The sequence below is a fragment of the Pelecanus crispus genome, chromosome 2 (genome assembly GCF_030463565.1).
Source record: "Pelecanus crispus isolate bPelCri1 chromosome 2, bPelCri1.pri, whole genome shotgun sequence".
NCBI classification, from domain to species: Eukaryota; Metazoa; Chordata; class Aves; order Pelecaniformes; family Pelecanidae; genus Pelecanus; species Pelecanus crispus.
The window spans coordinates 16,872,345-16,894,250 of record NC_134644.1 but is presented as its reverse complement, the minus strand read 5'-3'; the positions used below and the strand labels follow the sequence as shown (position 1 = coordinate 16,894,250).

Here is a 21,906-nt window from a genome sequence, read left to right as displayed (position 1 = left end):
CTGGTCCCCACAGACCTGCTGATTTACATCAGTATGACCGGGGAGAATCGTCTCACACCCAGCCCTTGCCTGACAGAAGCGCTTTCCAAAGTTACCATCTCACATTATAATGTTTAAGGTACAAGAACTAAAAATGATACCAATTTCAACAGGTACCTGTCAAGAAGCATCAGGTTCACAACAGTTACACTAAAACAGGTCCCAGCAGAGACAGAATCAAGGACATACAAGTATACAAACTCACAGACCTGTCTTTTTTATACACATTTTACCTTCTAGCAACTTGTGATCCAACACTCTTTTAGAAGAAAATGGAACACACAACACACATCAGAACTGGTTAATTATGTCATCCAGAGGCAATAAACTGGTACAAGAGCAACCTGATTCCAGGCTATAAGGCAAAGGTTTTTGGCTCCTGAATTCACAGGGACAATATTGTTCCTACACCTAGGTTATCTCACATGAGCAACATTTACTGGTGGAAGCACAGTGGAGGACAACACAGCAAAGTTGCTAGGAGACCCAGCTGCACGCACACCAAGACCATTCAGACTAACTCATCCCATAACATATGGTAGGGACTACTGAAGCACTTCCATGACCTCCTGCACGCAAATCACGCCCCAGCCTCCCCCCTCCCTTGGCTCAGTGAGCTATGGGATACATATCCTGTCCCAGCCACAGGAGAATCTCAGTAACCTGCATTATCAGGGAAGGTGGCCTCTTCCAGCAAAGTGATGGTAAAGTGATGCTAAAGGAAATTTGTCCACAGATTCAATCCAATTAAATCTGTGCACAAAGGAGACAGAAAGGAATAAAACCGAACTGGCTCATTCTCTTCACCTTCACCTCCTATTACCAGACCTTAGTTGCCCTGCAACTTACCAATCAGACACAACTTTTATCCAAGATTAGGAGGATCATGGAGGGTGATCTCAGGGAATTACAGGCAAAAAAAATTAAAGATAATATGGGTTTTTTTACACCACCCCTCACTAACATTATTCCTTCCCCCTCCCTAGAGCCAGTTCAGGCATCAGAACTTTGTTTCTGTGGGACTTTCTCTTCGGTGGTAGTTATCTGCCGCTGCAATAGAAAGGGCTCACCAAGTGACAGGCAAGCACCAGCAATACTACAAGCAAAGGTACAGAACGCACAACCATAGTAACCATCTTAGATCAATGTAAACTGTTAAGAGATACTCTAGATTTCCTTTGTATTTTTCTCATCTTTAGGGCAGCAAGTCACTCTACTGGCTTCTAGTATGACTGAAAGCAAAAATCCTCATTTCTTCCTGAACAACAGGCTTCACAGCTGTCCTGGTTTCAGCTGGGATAGAGTTAATTTTCTTCCTAGTAGCAGGCACAGTGCTGTGTTTTGGATTTAGTAGGAGAAGAATGTTGATAACACACTGATGTTTTTAGTTGTTGCTGAGTACTGCTTATGCTAGTCAAGGACTTTTCAGCTTCCCATGCTCTGCCAGGGGCACAAGAAACTGGGAGGGGGCACAGCCAGAATAGTTGATCCAAACTGGCCAAAGGGCTATTCCATACCATATGACCTCATGCCCAGTATAGAAACTGGGGGGGGGTTGGCTGGGGAGCAGCGATCGCTGCTCAGGAACTGTCTGGGTATTGGTCGGCGGGTGGTGAGCAATTGCATTGTGCATCACTTGCTTCGTGTATCATTATTATTATTATATTGTTATTATTATCATTACTATTTTACTTTATTTCAATTATTAAACTGTTCTTATCTCAACCCAGGAGTGTTTCTCACTCTTAGTCCTCCGATTCTCTCCCCCATCCCATCGGGGTAGGGGGAGTGAGCGAGCGGCTGCGTGGTGCTGAGTTGCTGGCTGGGGCTAAACCACGACAACAGCTTATTACAAAAGAACTTGTTACAGAAACATACCACACACTTTTCCTTTTACTATCTCGCACACATATCCAGTCACACATAACTACATGCAAAACAGCAAAGACATTCTGACAAGTTTCTTACAGCATCTGTTTCCAAACAGCTGCTGGTGAAGAGCTCCAAACCTGACTGAAGTTGTACTGATGAGGGCAATCTGATCCTGCCTTGCAGAGCACAGAAGTCTTCAACAGGTATTCTGGTACAAGATCAGTCCCTGATTTACAACGATCCTTGACTTGGAGACAGCAAAGCCCAACTCCTGAATACTGGCTTATAGATCTGACCTTTGATAATCGCAAAGCAACAGTTACCTTTAGTAAGCATAAATGCAGCTTCTACTCTCTTGACCTCAAGTACATGAGTATCAAATAATGTGTTAGCAATACTTTACATTTGGTCACAACAAGCACACATGATCAAAACAGGACAGAAATGGTGGGTCAAAGCAGCATCATGTCATGCGCCTTGCTCTCCCCCTGTGATGGGTCCTGAGGAAGACAGTAGATCACTCCTCCCCCCTGCCCCGCAAGCAATAATCGTAACCCATCTTTCTATTAGGACTACTAGTATCTATGGACACAGGGTAAACACCTTCTCACATCAATTTAAGCTGCCTGAAGGTTCACCCAAACCACATGGCTGTAGATCTTCCCTTCTGAAGCTCTCAAGATCTCTCAATGCCCTAAATTGTTCTATGCAGTAGAGAAAATTATTCTCTTGTTATTATAGCAGAGCCTGAAACTGTCCCTTCATATTCCAAACATGGAGAAAAAATATGGAGATCGCTTCTGTTGACCAACTGATGTCAGTCTCATGAGTAGTCAATTAAGAAGGATTCTACTGTAATTACTACAATAATTAGATCTCTGCTACAAATGCAAACTTAAAATAGGTGCATAGAATTAAACAGCAATTGCTCAGTGAAAGTGTGATCTAATTCACTTTTAAAAATACATGGTTTTGTAATTAACAGACTATCAAGAAACCTTGCTAATTATTAGTCTTTTTATCTGGAACACTGGTTAGAAATTAGGTCAGCCACACCATCTTGAGCATCATAGCTGACTGCTTCCCCCCTGTTCAAATCAGACACTTCTAAGAGTATGCAAGGAGTCTGCCCTTTTCTTGGAAAAATCTTGCTTCCATATTCATGGACTTCCAGCAGCAAAATTACTTACAACTTCGGGGAAATTTTCATCTGCTACACTTGTTCAGTGAGTGGTGGCAGGGAGGCGGAGGACATACAGGGCATCTCACCCAGAAGTCTAACAACATTAGTACTAGGGATCACGACAACACGAAAAGAAATGGAAAGTGATTTGCTGTCCTGTTACCTGAAGACTGAGAAGAAATTAGATTTGTATTTTAAATTACTGTGGAAAACAGACAGGCAGAGATGAAGAAATGAATGAGATTGGCTCAAGATATGCTGGAGAGGAACCCTGGGCACCAGGAAAACTCTATTATTTAACACATACCTTAATTACGCAGTATAGTTCACAAATGGGATTTAACACCTCAATCATCCCAGTCACAGATCTTGTTCAGACTGCCTAAAAAGACTGAAGTGACTTGGCTGCTTGCCAAATTGCCACTGCATTACATGCATTCAGAACCACAGGACTCAGTACCAGTTTGAAGTATTTTCTTTAGGAATTGCTAACAGCTCCATACTAGCAGAAGGAGCTATCCCATCTCCTCAGCGTTGGTAACAGCCATAAAAATTCTCCATCTTTTCCCCTGTAATCACTTTGGCTCTCATGGAACTCCTTGGCCTATGCAGCCCTGTAACCCATGGAGGGGAGGAGAGTTACTCTTAGGCAAGTCTTCTGCTATGAGCTAAATCACTTCACAGACAGGTACTGCAAAGACCATGGCAAGCTCTAGGGAAACAGTAGAACTGCCTCTTTTCAATACCAACACAGTTAAACCAGCTCAGCCTATCTCATGTGACTTTGCCACACAGCCACATTTCACAAGATTCCAGACTTAACTGCAAACCTGTTGAAGTCCCCCGTCCTTACCACAGGCCACTGTGCCAGCTGTATCATTGTAATTTCTGAGACTGCAATATATCAAAATTATTTCAGGGATCTGTATTAAACAGAATATAGTTTAATAACAAAATAATTCCCCCTAAATAAAGGATTCTAAAGAACACCTTAGGATGCTTTTAACGTATTACTTAAGTAGTCCAAGGCATGACCTCCACACTGAAATCAGACTGTAACACAAAATAAACTAAGATTTAATCCAGTTTACAAGAATACAACTTTCAGTATACAGTCTACAACGGAATGAGAACAGCCCTTATAATTTAACCTTTCCTTATCAGAGGTTTCAGCTACACAGCCATTTAGGAGAGCCCAAGTAAATCTTCATAGCAAAATTATTTTCCCCTTCTATGGGGAAAATGGAAGTGGAACTTCAAGATCATTTCATCAGCTGACTCATAACAAAACTGTATCAAGTTCCCAAGTTAAAAGACAGACATAGCAATGCCTTGCTGCGTGCTTAAACATTACTGGGTGTCAGCAATACTGCTTAACAACTCGAATAATTCTGGATGGCAAAAGCTGTACACTTGGCTTCCAGCATTTTTACTGGTTACAGGGACTTGATACTACTGTTAACAGCACCGAGCACTGATAAAAAGCAGTGTCATTTGAATAACAAGTAACATGGTAGCCCAACTTCACAGCAAACAAGTTTCTATTCTTCTTCACTACTCTTCTGAACAATATTAATATGCAGATGCACACAGGGTTGCACGTTCCAACATGGACAGGGAGCCTCAACTATTCCAGTTACGTATCATAGTAGCATACCATACACAGCACTGGGTGAAGTTAAAGGTAAGTTATAAATCTACATTTAGACAAGCAACAGGACTTAAAAAGAAGTCAACTGAGTTGGGTGAAATTTTATACTACATTTCTCTCAAAGTTTTGTCAACTATGGAAAAAATAAATCTACCACTCCTTGCATAGGAGTTGTTCCTCAGACCAGGTTTTCAAATGATCGTCATTAAACCAAATGCCCTCCTTTGCGCTTAAGGTGTGTCTCAGTCTGGATCCATTAATCAGCCTGGCAGCAGTACAGAATCAAGACAGGTAAGGCAGAGAAAAACACCAGGCAAGGGAATAAAGCTGTAACAGTCTGAGGAACGCCTCTATCTCCCCAGTATTAGTTTACTGAAGGCTTCAACACGTTCCCTTCCACAGGCCACACCGCACAAACTGCAGAGATCAACAGCTTCTCAGATCTACATACGCTCAAAGACTCTGAAGAAAAAACAAGTCTAATTACGAACAAATTTGTTTTCTTTTGTTAAAAAGCATTAAAAACAGATCTCAAACACAGTATCTAGGGCTACTATTTTTCCCCTCAGAACCTGCAGTAAGACTCTAAAACTCAGCATTACCTGGAGCTTGAAGGTCAGATCTCTGAACACCAAACTATGCAACTACCCAAGGACTGTAAATAAACAAACATCCAAACTGGTTGACTGGGCTAACCTAAATGCTAAGCATTACTAGTAACCAAACTCTTCAAAGAATGCAGAAACATTTTTGGAAACTAACTGCGAGACAAGTGTGGATTTTATCTGAAGCATTATGCCACTTTGCCTAACACTGTCTCAAAGAGGAGCCCATGGGCATCCCTACCAAGGGCAATAAGGAGAACACAAAAAACAACAGCCATACTTCCACAGCTGTTCTCTCCCTGAGCCACAGGGTATCAGAAGCTGGGAGTGCAAGCCACATTTATTTTACTCTTTGTGTTTAGTAGCCTGTTGTTTTTTTCTTCTATGAACTTTTTAGTCCACAGTGCACTATGCAACTCTAACGTTAATGAAGAGGCTTGAGAGATACCCAACACATACGCAACTTTATTTTTGGCTGGGGGGGGAAGACAAATGAACAAGAAATAATAATAAAAAAGATAAATCAGTGAGTGAACCATGGGGTTTACATGGAGTCTGTAACACACAAGACTACAAAAGCTGTCCCTTCCCCTAATATTGCTTCCTTTACAAGGAATACTTGTCAGGTTTAACTACCTCTTCTGTAAAGTACGGTTTCATTACCTTAAGCAGTCACTCACATTTAAATAGGAACAGAACTTGACTGATATTTATACTGAACGTTAAACTTGAACGGTATTCAAGTTATGTGGGGACAGCAAAACATCAAAACCATTATAAAGATAACCAAGTGTCCACATCCACCTAAAGTTGTTCATTCACATGTTCAGGCTCAGCACCTCATGTCAGACAACCAAAAAGAAGTTTGCCGTAACAACCTCAACAGTCTAAGCACCTTTTAACAAGTCACATGTGCATTCTATATAAAAAGCTCATATACAAGAGTTCAGTTAAAAAATTCAAACTAAAGAAGCTTCCAGAGCGTCACCTTAAACTATCAAGCTTATTTAAAAAATAAACAAACAAAAAACCCCTTTACCATTATCCACTTCAGTGCTTCAGGGAAGAAATAAAGTCTGTAGAAAAAGCGCATGGTGAATCATAGTAATGACTAAAAGCTAGTCTGTTAAACAAGCACACTTTTGTAGTCTCCACAATATCTGCATTTTAAAATACTTTATTCCTCTGTGTAACACATAGTAGAAATAATCTGTCATATAGCCATGAGCAGAAACGTGAGCTGCACAGATATGCACAGGCTGGCAAAGAGTATACCTAACCTTGCCCTTGAGTAACTGTCAGTGTCAGTGGTATCAAAAATTCCCATCTCACATTCCTCCAAACTACAACTTTTTTTTTTGGGGGGGGGGGGGGGAGGGGGGGGGGGGGAGGAATGCATTGTAGTTTGTAACTCTTATTAAGAGAAGCTTTTCCGTGTACCAAGACAGCAAGGTATCAGGGGAGCTGCTAAGACATTTGGGAAAACTGAAGTACCACCCCCCACAAAGTGCAAACACTAGAAGAGACATACTCAAGAGTTATAATGCATAAGGCATCTAGTAAAGAAGAAACCTACTTAGCAATTAGCATAGAATAGCTCTAGTCAACTAAATTTTGTCAAAATACGTTCAGGAAAATGCAAGTAAAACCTACCAATATTTTTCAACTCAACTGTCTTAGCTTCTGTATTCACAACACACAACAGATCAGAATTTCAGGTCTGATGCCACGAAGGTGGAAAAGTGCTTCTTCAATGGTGATGGTGACAGTGCAATACTGAATAACTTAAAATAGATTTTCCAAAGATTACACCACTGTGATAAGCTTATCTATGTATTTCCTGCTGCAGATGTCAGTCTTCAGTTTGCAAATCTACACGTTTTAGACACTTTTCTTGGCTTAGAATAAACATTGCTACATTTGAACGCACAAAGACACTATGTAGAACAGAGGGCTGCATTAGGCTGAAAGGCTTAGACAAAATACCAACTTAAAGTTTCGTGATCAGTAAAAATATATTTTGAATGACAGAGTGCTACACACACTATGAGTCAGGTACCAAATCATTATTCTTTATAGGTCAGCTATTCTTGGTGTCTTGTAATCTTCAAGTTTATTCAGATTGCCTTTAAAAGCACAAGACAGACTAGCATTTTGAATTCATGACCTTTTATGTGCAATTACGATCAAACTTGTTTTTAAGGCTGGTACAAACACTGAACAACAAAGGTGAAAGACAGTAAAGTCATATGGAGGAGGGGAGGAAAGAAGGAAGACCAGAGGTGAATGGGAAAGGTTTACTATAAGGACAAGCATTTATTTCCTTAATACTCGTAGGCTCAGTGCAATTGTAACTGTCATTGTTATTCTCTCTGTGCACACCGTGAGAGTTAAGTGTCTGGGACAAAACATGACTACTGCACGTGATTTACAAGGAGACAGCATCAGTTAGTTCAGGCCACACCATCAATTTTAGCCCTGCCAAGTTTTTGCTCGTTTTTTTTTTCCAGTTTGGTGGGGTTTGGGTTTTTTTTTTTGGTGGTGTCCCCCACTCCCAAAGTGGTATTTTAACATGTTTCACTTACCCAGTATTCAAGTCAGTTTATGACCTCATTTAAAAAAACAAAAACCACACCCCCCCAAACAAAACAAAACCCAAAACATACCACACCAACACAAAACCTTCAGACCTTTCCATCATTCCTTATGTCTTCACTCTTTCTGTCTACTGCATTAGTAAAAGCCTCTACCCACACACAAATTAAGTACACGCAATCTCTCAAGGAAGAGATATATGCTATTTCCTCCACCTCTCATAGGCAGAACAGTTGAACCCCATCCTGCTGGTCACAACACAGAGCTCCCTGCTTCTCCACCACATGTGCGGCTGCAGGCTGTTGCTGCTTCTTAATGGGCAATTCCTGGCTACAGGGGAATAAAGTTACAGTGGTATGAATATCCATGATTTAATGTGCCTATATAATATATACATTTATATTAATATACTGAAGTGTAATAGACATTTTAGAGACTTTGTGCCCTTCTCAAATACAGAATCCAAGAATACAGCCCACATTATCAGCAGAGAAACCCATTTAAAGGGCTTCAGAAAATATCCTCTTACACTAGACATCCTACCTCTCACCACTTAGTGCCATGTAGACTACCAGAGGATGCAAGTGAGATTTTGTACTTTGCATGAATTCATCATGTCCCTCTGTGCAAGAACTACTTTAGCTCTATTGCCATTAACAAGTGTACTTATAAAAGATTATTTAGCACATCGTATCTTGAAAAACCATCAACTTGACACTGCATACATTCTTAAATAATAAAATTCACAGCTGCCTAACATGTTATGCTTTTAAATTGCCAATTACAGCCTCAGTTTCATACCGCTTACCACATTAAACGGTTTGATCATTCTGTTATCACTCCTGCATTTTTCACCATGCTGAAAACAAAGGACCAAACAGTAACTCATCAATAGAAAACAAAATCAACTTCATAATGCAAGGCGAGAAAAACTACGGATGTACGTAAAATGTGTTGTTAACAAGAAATTCTAACAGAGATGACAAAGTACTTGCCACTGTTTGCTATCACGAAGAAGCCTCTGTGGTATTTAGGACCACACTTAAGCCCCAACATTGTCGGAGTAGGCCGTTTCCTTTAGGTTTATCAACACAACATTGCTGAAATATGGAAAGAAAAGTCCTCAAGACTAATACTTAGAGCTTTGTATAGTAATAGCTTGAAGACACCTAAAAGATTTTTCAAATGTTTTTCTTTTGCATCTTTGCGTATTTCTGACAACAGCACACTTGTTCTGATAACTAACTACTCGAAGTTCTCAAATACACGGTATTGTACAGCTTTTTCCATAAGTAGGTGTTTTATTCCTTTCCCAACCGGTAAGTTAAAGGGAACTACCCTATGAAGCACTGTTAGCTATGTATTCCTACTTCCTCCATCTATTCAGTATTATGACAAAGATTTTGACCTAGTAGAGGCAGTTCAGTAACTGTAAGCCAAAGAAAGATGATGTTCTCTCCATCCCTGAAAATGATACTGCTGCCAAAAGCTGGCTTGGGACCTCAGCGTCCAATTCCACCTGTGCAGACAGTGCCATCTGCTAAAGTGGTGGTCTGACTTCCTTCAAATCCTCAGCAATAAATACTAACATTCTCAAGTAACGTGAATGTGTATTTTATATTTAACAAGTGTGAAAAAGCAAAGTATTGAAACAATCCAAAGAGCAAAACTTCTCAGCTAGCATTTAGTTCTATGACCATCTGAAGAGAAATTACACCTCAGCCTAACACACACATGCACACTCACTCTCCCTGTTAACGGTGGGAATAAACCACAAAAACAAGACAAACATCCAGTATAAACATAGAAGGGAACTGTACATACACTCCTGACCACAGTGCAAAACAGTCTGGGATAAGGGACTCTCTCCAGCAAATTTATTGCTAAATCTTCCCCTTCTCTATTAACAAAAAAAGTGCTTCTTATCCAGAGTTCTCTTGAGCACAGGTCAAGTAAGAGGTCAAACTTATACAGCTGAGACTGGATAATGATACTCATAGGACAACTAACATTGGAAAACATTCAGGTTTTTTTTTTTTTTCCCCAGAAAACTATACCAGGGAAATTAGAATTTAATTTAATACAAGCCAAAATAAAATGTCAGGTATCTCACTCCTTTAATTTTTCAAATTACAGAGTTAAGTCAACCACTGGATACAACATACTATCCTGCCATCCAATGACAAAACTGTTATCTTCTGACTGGACTAGTCCCGCAACATACCCATGATGTTAACACTTACGAAATTATAGCTAGTAGATAGTTTGTGGTACACTTTACTCAGTAACACAAACTTACTAGGAGCACTTCACAGCTTCTCTTCCCTTACCAGTTTCTCCAGATTTTATCAATGCTAAGGTTTTGTTTTTATTTCTAGGATATCCTGCAGCCCACACTCCAACTAAAGCCAGCTAAAGCTCCCAAGACAACATTTAACAACTACTGTCTACCAGCTAAAGGTCCTTCTGCAGTAAAATACAGATGCTATGGAAAACCAGGCCAGACGTAAGTATTAATGCATTAACTGCAACAACTTCCTCCAATAAAGCCCTGAAGATCATAAAAAAATGTCACTGCTTTCTGTTCCAGCCCAAGACATGCCAAATTTGTTTTCAATGTTTAGCTACCATTAAGCACATTTCTAAATATCTTCAAGCCAAGACACCTCAGAGGAAATACCTCTCCTTCAGAGGAAGGCTGAGAGAATGCACATGCAACACAACGTTCTGCTAATCACTCCTATCCTACAGCTCTAGTAAAGATTTGTTAGGCAGCGGGACTTTGTAAACATTCACGTTTCACTAATTTCCCACACATATTTTTTTCTCACTGAACAAACCTTACATTACTGACAAAAAAAGGGAAGCTGTTTTTACTTCAGTTTTGGTAGCTCAAGTTCTTTCCCCTCGTACAAACAGCAAGAAAATACAGTCTTGCCTATTGACTTAAGTTCTAACTCGATGAAATACATTAGTTGCCCAAGGTGGACTGTGAGTATTAAGCTACCTTTATTCGTAACATTTGAACAGTCTCGTATAGTATTTGGCGTCCTTTAGGACCACAGCATCTTCATCAGAAAGCACAGCTGGTGCACTAATATTAATCATAACTTTCTTCTAACAAAACAGAAAATAAATAGCAAGAGAATGGCAAACAAGGTCATCAGGCTTGGCAAAGAACACACGAAAGTAAAAAGAAAAATCATTGAGAAAAAGGAGAGAGTGCATAAATTTATCCATAAGCATCTGAAGGATCCAACAGTTTTGTGTAACCCACTTAAAGGATTCCAGTAACTGTACAAAATACAAAAATTCTGCAGGGCTCAGACTCAAGCTGGCTCTTACCTGTAGCCTTACTCCTAAACTTTCTAATAAAACCATCCTGTTGTTTTAAATTCAGCTCTTTCCTGAGATATATCTAGGTTACTGAATTGTAAATATTGTCAGATTACAACACTGTAAAATATTCGAAGTCAGTTCCTATTTTCTGCCACTCTCTTCAGAATTCTTTCTCTTGTATTTAAGTAGTGAGAAAAACCAAGTATCAAAAAGGCACACAGGACATGTCCTGCTGAAATACTAATACAGGGGGTGGGGGTGTGTGTGTAGATTTACCACACAGTTAAAAGCTGCATTTCTTAAGCAAAAACATGAAGTTACAGAAGAAACTAGGAATACAATTTTATCACCAACATTTAAAGAAACTTAAAGAAGGAGAACAAAACTAGAGAATTTAGCAACACAAGAGAATGGGACATTTCAAATAATTAAATCTTGGGAAACACCTGGAAGAAAAGATGTTATGTACTATGTAAACAGGCTAATATGGGGAATGATAATGGCACAGACAGAAGAGTAAAAAAATCCAGTTACGTAAAGTGTTTCCATACCTACGCTGAAAAAGGCCTTTTGGGTGAGATTCATTACAGATCAACAGAGTTTGGCAAAGCAACCTGCACCCTCCTTCCCCTTCCAAAACAGGTTCTGCATCTTTAACGCACAATCATTACACTTTCATAACAACACAGCCTTGCACAAAATCCTCAAGTTTTGAAAAGGAAAATCTGGAAACAGAATCCTATGCAGAATTCAACTTCCCAAGCTAATGCCTTCCTAGCAGCCATGCTTCAAGTCAGACATCTGATCAGTGAAGAATCTGAAAACCACAGCTCTTCAAATTATAACAGAAAACGGACAGTAGCAAGAAGTGTGTATATAAGGACAGCCTTTACTACAAATCTCTCTCCTTGAATGTAAGCTTGGTAAGTCTTCCAGGCAGGCTACAAGATCTGTAATTAATTTCTATTTACAACTAGGAATGAACAACCTGGAAGTCATGAAATTGGTATAAAGGTATGAATGTAATCAGATGTTGGAAAGCAATCCTTTCCAACACCACCCTCTTGAAAGCTTCCAATTCAAAAAGCATTAATTTATTCACTCCTGATTAAACATAAAGGAAACAAATCTTTAAGAGTGGTACTTAAAACCTTAAGAGGATAGTTTCCTCTCTCACTCAAAGTACCTGTGCTTGAAGAAACTGACAGACCAGGAAGTTTTCAAACTTTTATTCCATCCTCAATTCATGCAATTCACCTTCACATATTTGTTTAACCAGAAGGATCCTCCCAGAACAGGGTTAGTCCTTGAGCATACATACAGCTGAATACACAGAAATACACATACACTGCTGGAAGGGAGAGCAGAGCGTACGCAAAGGCTCATTAAATAGGAAGAGGATATATACAGACACCAAAGCAGCAGCCAGCGTTTTTATTGATGCATTAGTCATTTGATGCACTTCTTGGTATTAAAGCTAGTTTTTCCTCTTACAAGTACAAAGTGAAAATGAAGTGGAAAAAGAACAAGTAACTTATTACATATACCTAAAGCCAGTGAATTACAGTATTCTGTTCTAGCAGAGCAGACTCCCACACACATACACACATTCCTTTAAAATGAAGACTTGAAAAAGTAATGTATTAACTTACAGGTATTCAAAATTCACACTGAACGCTCTTTACAAATTGATATTGAAATAACTGCATATACATTTCTGAGGAACATGATCATATAATTATGGCATACCTATCCATCAAGACACCTACAAGCAAACTGGTCTACTCAAAAAAAAAAAAAAAAAAACCAAAAAACCAAACAAACCCCACACATTAGCAGATTTAAGGACTTGCCACATTACACTTTTTTCCTACCTGAAACAAATTCATATTAGGCAGGTTCCTATGAACAACTTAAGTTTTACTGGAATAAAATACATGATGTTAGCTATTAAAATGAAAAGAAAAATAACACCACGTCACCCTGATTCTCAAACATTAAGGTTACTGAATTATTGCCCCTTCCCATCATTAATGTTATTAATATTTTACTGCATACAATTAATACCCAATCCTTCACTGAAATCCATTATATGATCGATCAAATCTGAAAACCAGTCAGGAAGATAACCTTATAGGGCTCCTCCTTGAGACAGGCTGTGAAAATTCCCAGGAGGTAAAGCTTTTCCATTCATGCCTGGCTTTAAAATGACTTACAGTTTACCCTGACATAAGCTCCTCTAACTCCAAAACCCTGCCAGCTGTATTACTTTTTATGCTATTAAGAGTACTGCTAACAAAGTTATCTTTGTGGGTTTTTCACCCCCATCTTAATGTAAATAATTTGAGAGAGATTTTTAATTTCTTCTAATGGTTAACCATCCTCATTGTAAATAAACAAGTACTAAGTGAGTCTAACCTTTTTTATCTTAAGTTTGAACATGAACAATTGGTCTTGCTGTAGTTAACCCTGCTATGCATAAAGCCACTGCTGTTACATGCCTTCTCTTTGTGCAATTACTGGGAAGTTAAGAAAAGGTTAAAAATAATTTGAGTATGCATACACTGAACTAATTCCTTAAGATCAGCCTACACTTAGCTTTCCTGGAACAGCTTGCTTAGGAGGAATTAAATTGCTTTTATATACATATACAACTCATACAGACGATAAACAAACTAGAAAAAGAACATCCTCCACCTAGGACACAAACGTCCTGACTTGAAATTCTTCCAAAGTGAGTTGGCCAGTTCATGTCCTCCATCATTTCAGAACAGAATTTGGACCTCCTGGAGAAGCCTCTCACCCGCATAAGGCACCAATGATCAACCAACTCTTCTCGCTGTTTTCTGAAACCTTAAGTATTTTCAACACTACCTTACAGCATGACATGTACACCTTCACCATTATTACATGCTTAACTGACACCATATACAGAACTAACATCACATTATCAAACCACTTTCATGGCAGCCCCCTGCTCATGACTTCAAGTTAGTGCCTGACTTCTCTATGGCGGAACAACAGGCCATCTATCATGATTCCTGAACTTTTACACAGAACTGCTAGCTTCCAGGAAGTTGTCAAATCCCACAGGTGTAATCTATACTTCTTGTTCCTAGATGAACACAGTAAGTTTTGCTTCTTCTGATTTCAAACTAGCATGGGCATTCATTCCAGACTCAAATTCCACCAATCTGCCACCACCATGCCTCTGACTTCAAAAGGAAAACACTGTTGGTACAGGCAAGTTTCACACCACAGAATTAATGAGTTTCTTTAGGTAGTCAGAGGCAGTGCATAAATTGCTCACTACAGAAGCTACTCCTCACCATCAGCCAGACTTCCTAACTTGCGCGAATGTTCAGGTGCACAGAATACCTTCCAACACTGAACACAATGGAACAGAAAGCTCTGGTGTAACTGAAGGTGAAATATCCAGTAAGCTGCCACTATTACTTAAGCAGTTGGTAGCTGGGGGGGGGGGGGGGGGGGGAAGAAAACAAACACTTTTCATCACCTGAATGTTTTGACATGGTATGGGAGTTTTCTTACACTTGAAATTTGGCCCTATTTGTGGTGAGCTGTCACGTTTTTTCTCTCAAAATTCTCTAAGGATCTCGGATCTTTTTCACCCATGTATATCTGAAGTTACTAAGCTCAATACCAAACTAAAAGGTAAAATTAAGGCCATTACATGAGCTCACAGAAAAATCTCTTCCAGCTCTGAACCAAGGTGTTTGTAGACTGTTGCTTCAGACAAAATTGCAACAAACCCTTGTTTCTCTGTTCCCCTCCCATCAAATTATCAAACACATACGCTCTTAGGAATCTGATCTATGAGTTCAGTGTTTTTAGAATTAAGCACAACAAAAGATGAGACTGGTATACAAAATTAATGCCTCCTACTATGAGCGAGCAGAAAAAGCGACATGACAAAAACAGAAAAACAATACTCTTCCAGTTTGCAGGACTCCTGAATCAAAGAGTATGTAAAACACCTTTCTCTACTCTCCCCATTTAATTCAAAATCCTTTAATGTTTCAGCTCTCCTAGTCAAGAGACCACTAACAGAGTTCAGTTCATCTGTTTTAAGATTATACTTGACCTCTACAACAGGGGTGGGGTAGGGGTGCAGATTCTCTTCTTTTAGTAAGCTAAAAACTTTATAGGGAGTTTCCTAACTCTCCATCAAAGAAAAGAAAAAAAAACCCAAACAATCCAGACTTGAACCTGATGATTCAGTTACAGTATCTGTTATGATTTTGCACTCATATAATTCCAATTGCCCCTAACAAGATCCTAAAACACTTAATATCAGTGAATCATGCATCAGTAAGGCAGTGGTTATTTTCAGAATACTTGGACACCATGTACGCAGTTGTTTAATTAGAAGAAAATACATACTTTTACGGAAGCACACAGAGTGCAGTCTCTAAAGCTGGCAAGAATGTAATGAACAAAAAAGACTACAGGACCTTTAGCGAAATTTACATATGTAATTCAAGATCATTCATACACTGACTCACTATACCTCAGCTATACACTTACTTCACACATTTGTAAATTCATCATGGCTTAGATGGTGATGACATATTGGTCCCTTCTTGTACATTCCTTACCAGCTTTTTTCCTTGGTAAGGTAAAAACAGCTGTTTCAGAAGCAAGAGAATCTGGATACGGCAGCCTCCCAATGCCTCCAGCACAGATTTGGGAGGAGAAAGGCGTATTTTCTGTGCGTGTACTGCTTAGAAGAGATCTACAGTAGCTGTGCTCAAGGCAGTTTTACGGAGAGGATGTCATCCTTGAGCCTACCCAAACTGAGTAAATGGGAAATTAACCGAGTAGCACTTCTGCTAAATTAGTACTTAATTTGCTAAATTAAGACACAACGTATTAGAAAGTATGTTTAAAGTGTTCCAAAGCATTTGAATGAACATTAGGTTATCTGCATCAGGTCTTCTATCACATTTAGCAAATACTGACTACATGCTGATAATGGGGGGGGGGGGGGGGGGGGGGGGGGGGGCGGTGGGAAGAAGAGTATTTACGTCTAATAATGCAATTTTACCAAACAAGCTTTTCTTACATATCCCCAAAGCCAAGGCAGGAAAGATAACTACAACTATGGATTTAAAGAGATCAAAATCACACTTTAAACTATTTCAACAGTTTACTCAAACACCAGGTAACAGAGTATGACAGCATTTACAGATGACAATTGCACACACAGACTTAATTCCACCTTCTGTGCAACCTGTTAGTTACTTCATAACACATACACAAAGGGAAACAGTAAGAACTGAATGAACACCTGTACAGCCTATAATTTCAGCCTCTGGGTGCTTAATTCTTCTATCTGCTACTAGCAACACTATCTAAAATTAGAAAGCAAGCTCAAATTTTAAACTCTGAACCTTGAGAAAAGAACTCTACATAGTACATCAGTCTGGCAGAAATCTAGCAGGACAAGCAAGCTGCTACTCCAGAGTTAAGAGGAGAGCTAAGATTAATCACCGGACCACGAGCTTAGTCATAAGAGGGAGTTAAGAGAGTAATACAATAAAGCAACAGGACTTCTCACCACTTGATACTCTCTCCCCTGCCTCAACACCACGGACAGACACACGGGCATTTAGAAAAGTTTACCTGATGGAAAATGTGCATCTGAACATGCACAAGACTAAATGGAACTACAATATCCAAAACCTTAGCACGACCATAGTAAGATCAGCATTTACATCAGTGTAACAAACTCAGGAAGAAAAAAAACAAACCAAAAACCTCAAACCCATAATTCCCATACCCATAGGAATGTTATTAACTGTAGAAATGTCATCAACATAGCCGTATTTCCCTATTTAGATCACTTATTTCTCTGATGTATACTAGGGCACTTAATTAAAAGTATCTCTGCTCATACGCTAATCTTTGTTGAGGCACTGCTTCAGATAAGTTCACACTTCCTGACATTTTAAATATGCCTTGTAAATGTTGATATGAGGTGCTTCAAACACATGGCTTTGTTCTTTTATTAACTCTTAAAAAAAACCAAACAACAAAACAAACTACATTCACAATAATTTTCCACAAGGATATTTTTTTTTTTCATTATCTACAAAGTCTCAAAACCTCCCTAAGTGTCTATTTTTTTATCTAAGAGAACTTAGGGGCTGGGGATGCAGTGTGTGTCCTATCTCCTTTCCTTTTGAAAAATGCAGGGAGAACAAGTTTAGTTTTCCTTGCTTTGGTTGGAAGCCATCAAATCTAGGATGCCTGTAAAGCTATGCACGCTTTCTTTCTGAAACATAAGTTACCAAACACGTTCAGAAAGCTTCAGTCTGTCTTATTTTTTCCAGTAAAGCATTTTCTCTCAAATAACTGAAGTTACCTCTGCTCTGCTTTTCCAGCTGCCTCAGTCTAGAACCTGATTTTCCAGTTAAATAAAAGCAGCACCCCCCTCAAAAAACACAAGAGGCCACACAAATTAACACCTTTTAAAAAAAATCCTTCACAAAGGATAAACAAATGTGATCCATCTACTTCTTTATTCAGGTTATAAATTAAAATGGACTTGTTAGCCCAATCTGTATTACTATATTATTAACAGTGGCCCGTTGTTTGGTTCTCAAAATTACAGCCCTAAGGATGTGTTTTGCTCAAAAACAGGATTTTGAGATAATCCCGGGGTTGTTTAGTGTTGCATAAGTGTCATTACATTTTGAAGGCTTCCCCCCCCCCCTTTTTTTTTTTTTTGAGATGCATATGTCTCCTGATAGTTCTTAGTTTCGTAGATTTAGCAACAGACTTGGCAACAGCCACAATGTGTTTACCCTAGAAACTTGGAAGCTAAACCAACTGTCAGAACACAGTATCACTTGATAACTTCAAGTACTGCTGCCTGTGTGCCAAAAAGCTTTTTACTATAGTCTTTTTACCTCCAAATAAAACCACTAACTGAAGTTATGACTCACTAAGCAGAAAGGTATACTCTACTAGGTAACAGAATTAACATCACTTTAATACCCTTAGTTGCCACTTCTTTTTAAAGTTACTATATCCCTCTTATCAACAGCATATTTTAGAACTCAGACCAACTTAGCAAGGTTGGTTTTCCTCAGAAGATTCTTACAGAACATCGCTGCTTAACTTAAGTTTCCAGTTGTAAGAATGAAGGTGCACTACTTTCCAAATTTATTCTTTGTAGGAACAGGATGAGAGAAAGATAAGATGAAAGTGAAGCAAAATGGATTCCTTTTTGTGCATCAAAACATTAATTAGTCATTTAAATATCTTGTTACTTGATGCTTGAATATTAAATATCTTTGATTGCATTTTTCCCTAGGGAAAGTTATTTAGTCAAAAGGAGAGCTCTTAACTCCAAATATGTGTTCACTTAAAATTACATTTATGCAAAACTCAAGGCAACGTTAGAATTCTATTTATAAAATAGTTATAAATGCCTGTTCACACGAGTTGAAGCCGACGCCCCCTCCCCCCAGATTCTTACAGACACTTTGCCATCTGTTTGTAAAGAAATGGATAATACAAAATATCTATTATTTTTGTAAATATGAGGGGAAAAAGCGCCTCTAACTCAAGTCTTCAACTGCTACATAATAAAAACAACTCCCAACTTCCCAAAATTCTGCATGGCATGAAGATGGGGAAACAGAATGTAGCAGGGTATTAAACCTGTGAGGTTTGCCGTAACTTCAGTCAACTACCACATCTCTTTGTTGTCACACCAACATAAAACTGAAGAGAAAACTTTTTGGGGCAACAAGAGGCAAGGAAGGAAGGAAATTTAGCAAGTTTGCCAAAACGAGAAGGGGAAGAGTTTAACATCAACTACTTTATGTAAGAAGATCCAAAAAGGATTCAGGAAGACACCTGTGTTTACCAATGGCAAACAAATTTGTCTTGGGGGTGTGTGTGTACACACATATCTTTAAAACAAAGGCACAAGCAAACTTTAACTGTGGAAAGTGTCTACTTGCACCTACAGCTCTGAAGTTTAACCCTCAAAGCTAGATTTAGTAAACAAAAGCATCATGTTAACCACAGAAACAAATCTTGTAATTACATTAAAAATTTTCCCTTGCCCACGACTATTTTTCCTTAGCTAGGACATATCTCTCTGGGCTTATGGAGACCATAGAGTTACCCCATGTAATTTTCTAGCCTGAGGACTTGTAACTGCCAGGCAAACAGTAAAAGAGAAAGACAGCCACCTGACACTTCTACATAAATAAATGCATGCATGCACACTTGCTCACTTTAATGGAGAAACCAACTCGACAAGCAAGTATCATAGCAAATGTAACAAAGTTTAAAATTCTGGTACAAGTGGAATTTAAAGGTGCTCCCTCTCATTCAGAATCTACAGGTATCAATTCAGAATACATCTACTGCATCAAAACAAACACTAGAGCATTTAAGCATTGCTACCTATGCTTAAATACCATTACTAAATGGATACCGTGCTAAAGTTTTGAGCACCTTCATAAAAATTAAAAAAAAACCACAAAAAACTAACGAAACACACAAAACCATGAAAAAAACCCAGTAACAAACACCCCTCACACTTCACAATATACATTTTAGTGGATGCTTAAAGCAACTTATGACTTGCACAGGACTTGGAAATATTGAATTATGTTAAAACGGTAGGCAGTTTTACTAGAAAAGCCTCAGAGTAGTTACTGAATGAAGACGACAACATGCAAAGAGTACTACGCTTTAGCAATCATTCAGGCTGAAGAAATTTCATAAAAATTCACAGAATCGGTTAACTTAGAGCAACAGTGTCACAAAGAGAAAACTACCTTTAAAGAAAATACATATATTTTAAGCTTGAGAGAAGTCAGTCAAGGTTTGCTACATCTAGAAATACAAACAGGAACTTCACAGCCTGTCACCCTCTAAGGACAATGGCAGCCTGACAGCTATCAAAACTCAAGACTCTGAAGTTGTTGCGTTTGTTCTTATCGCTAAATTTCAAAACCTGTTTACATAACGTATTTCTACAGTTCTCTCCTATTTGCCGTGCTTAATGCACAAATGTGGGCAACTGATTATACTAAGAAAATAATTAAAGATCTGCAAACACTGACAGTAACAAATAAAGCACTTCAGCAGGGGTCTTCAGCGATAACAGCTATTAAATGTTAGACCTATCTTGGAACGTGTTGAGTGAACGATTAAATGATCCTGAAGTTCGAAAAGGCTTAAGTTTCATTCTCCACTGAGACAGCAACACTGAGAGCGAAGTGATAGACTTTTGCCCTCCAAACTCGGATTTTCTTACTTTGAGCAGCATTTCGGGACCGACTCTTGTGCTTCCATTCAGCGAACATCACAGTTTTACTCCCACCGCGCCTGGCTGAAGGCACTTCTAGGGTTTTCAAATAAACCTACAACTGAAACCCTCCCACTCCCTATCACCGGCAGCAAAAAAAGCCCGACACCGGGAACACGGCGCTACGCTCCCGCCGGGGTCGCGCAGACCGGCGGCGGCCCGAGCGCTACCGCCCGTCAGGAGGCCGCACGCCGCCACAACACGTGCGTGGGGATGCCGGCAAAGCACACAACGCCCCGGCAGCCAGCCCCGAGCCCCGCTCTGCCCCCCGCTCCCCGCCCCGCACCCCGGGCCCCGCTCCCCGCCCCGCACCCCGGGCCCGCGGCCGCCGCTCCCCGCGCCCCCGCCAGGGCGGCCCGGGCCGGCGCGCGCTCCCGCGCCAGCAGCCACAACTTCCTCGCGCCACCCGCCGCCGAGCGCCCCCTGCGGCGGCGGCCGGCTCGGCAGCGCCCCCCGGTGGGGCAGAGCGCGCACGGCGCCGCGGGGCCCGTCTCCCCGCCGCTGCCGCACCAGGCCCGGCCCAAGAACCGAGAGACAAAATGGCGGCCGCCCGCGGTATCACGTGACCCCCTTTGTGCCTTTCAGGGCCTCGCCGAAGGGCCGCCGGCTACGGCGGGGCGCGGGCTGGGGGGAGAGGGGGCCGCAGGAAAGCCCTGGGGGGGGCTGCGGTGAGGGGCCACCGGGCTCGGCGCCTTCCCTCCCCGGGTTCCACCCCCCCCCCCCGGCGGGCGGGGAGAGCGGGGAGAAGATGGCGGCCATTTTGTGCTTGCGCAGAGGCGAAGGTGGGGGCCCCGGGTGCGGGGGGGATAGAGGGACCCGGCCGAGGGGGGGGGGGGGGTCTCACGTACCGACTCCTCTTCCTTCTCCATGCCCGTGGGCATCTGCGGCACGGCCCGGTTAATGGAGGCATATTCGGCCAAGTCGGGCAGGTCCTCGCAGCGGAAGACGGGCAGCGGCTTAGACGCGTCCAGCGCCCGGGCCCGGAACGACAGTTTGCTCATGTTAGGCGGCGATGGCGGCTCCGGCTGGGGAGGGGGGGGCGACAGCAAGAGCGCTCCGAGCTGAGAGCCGGACCCCGCCGAGCGCTCTCATGGAGGGACCGGGGCTCCCCCGGCAGGGCGGGGCGCGCTCCGACACGGGGCCCGGCGGCGCCGGCTGGCGCGGCTGGGCTGGGCGCTGGCTCCTCTCCTCCGCCGCTCCGGCTCCGCTCAATACGCCACGGCCAACATGGCGGACATTAAACCTCGACTGGCCGCCTCTTTCA

General features: G+C 40.9%; 1 protein-coding gene across 9 annotated transcripts in view; it reads right to left on the bottom strand.

The window, feature by feature from the left end:
- Window positions 1–21,684, bottom strand: part of EPC1 (enhancer of polycomb 1) — a 50,076-nt gene extending 28,392 nt beyond the window's left edge. For 5 of the 9 annotated variants that reach the window (XM_075705322.1, XM_075705323.1, XM_075705325.1 and 2 more), the window contains exon 1: window positions 21,491–21,682. In XM_075705322.1, the coding sequence (XP_075561437.1) occupies window positions 21,491–21,643 (153 nt within the window). In that variant the 5' untranslated portion in view covers window positions 21,644–21,682. Of the gene's footprint in view, window positions 1–21,490 lie in introns of all 9 variants that reach the window. The other 4 variants (XM_075705329.1, XM_075705330.1, XM_075705331.1 and 1 more) reach the window with 2 other exon arrangements.
- Window positions 21,685–21,906: the final 222 nt, after the last annotated feature.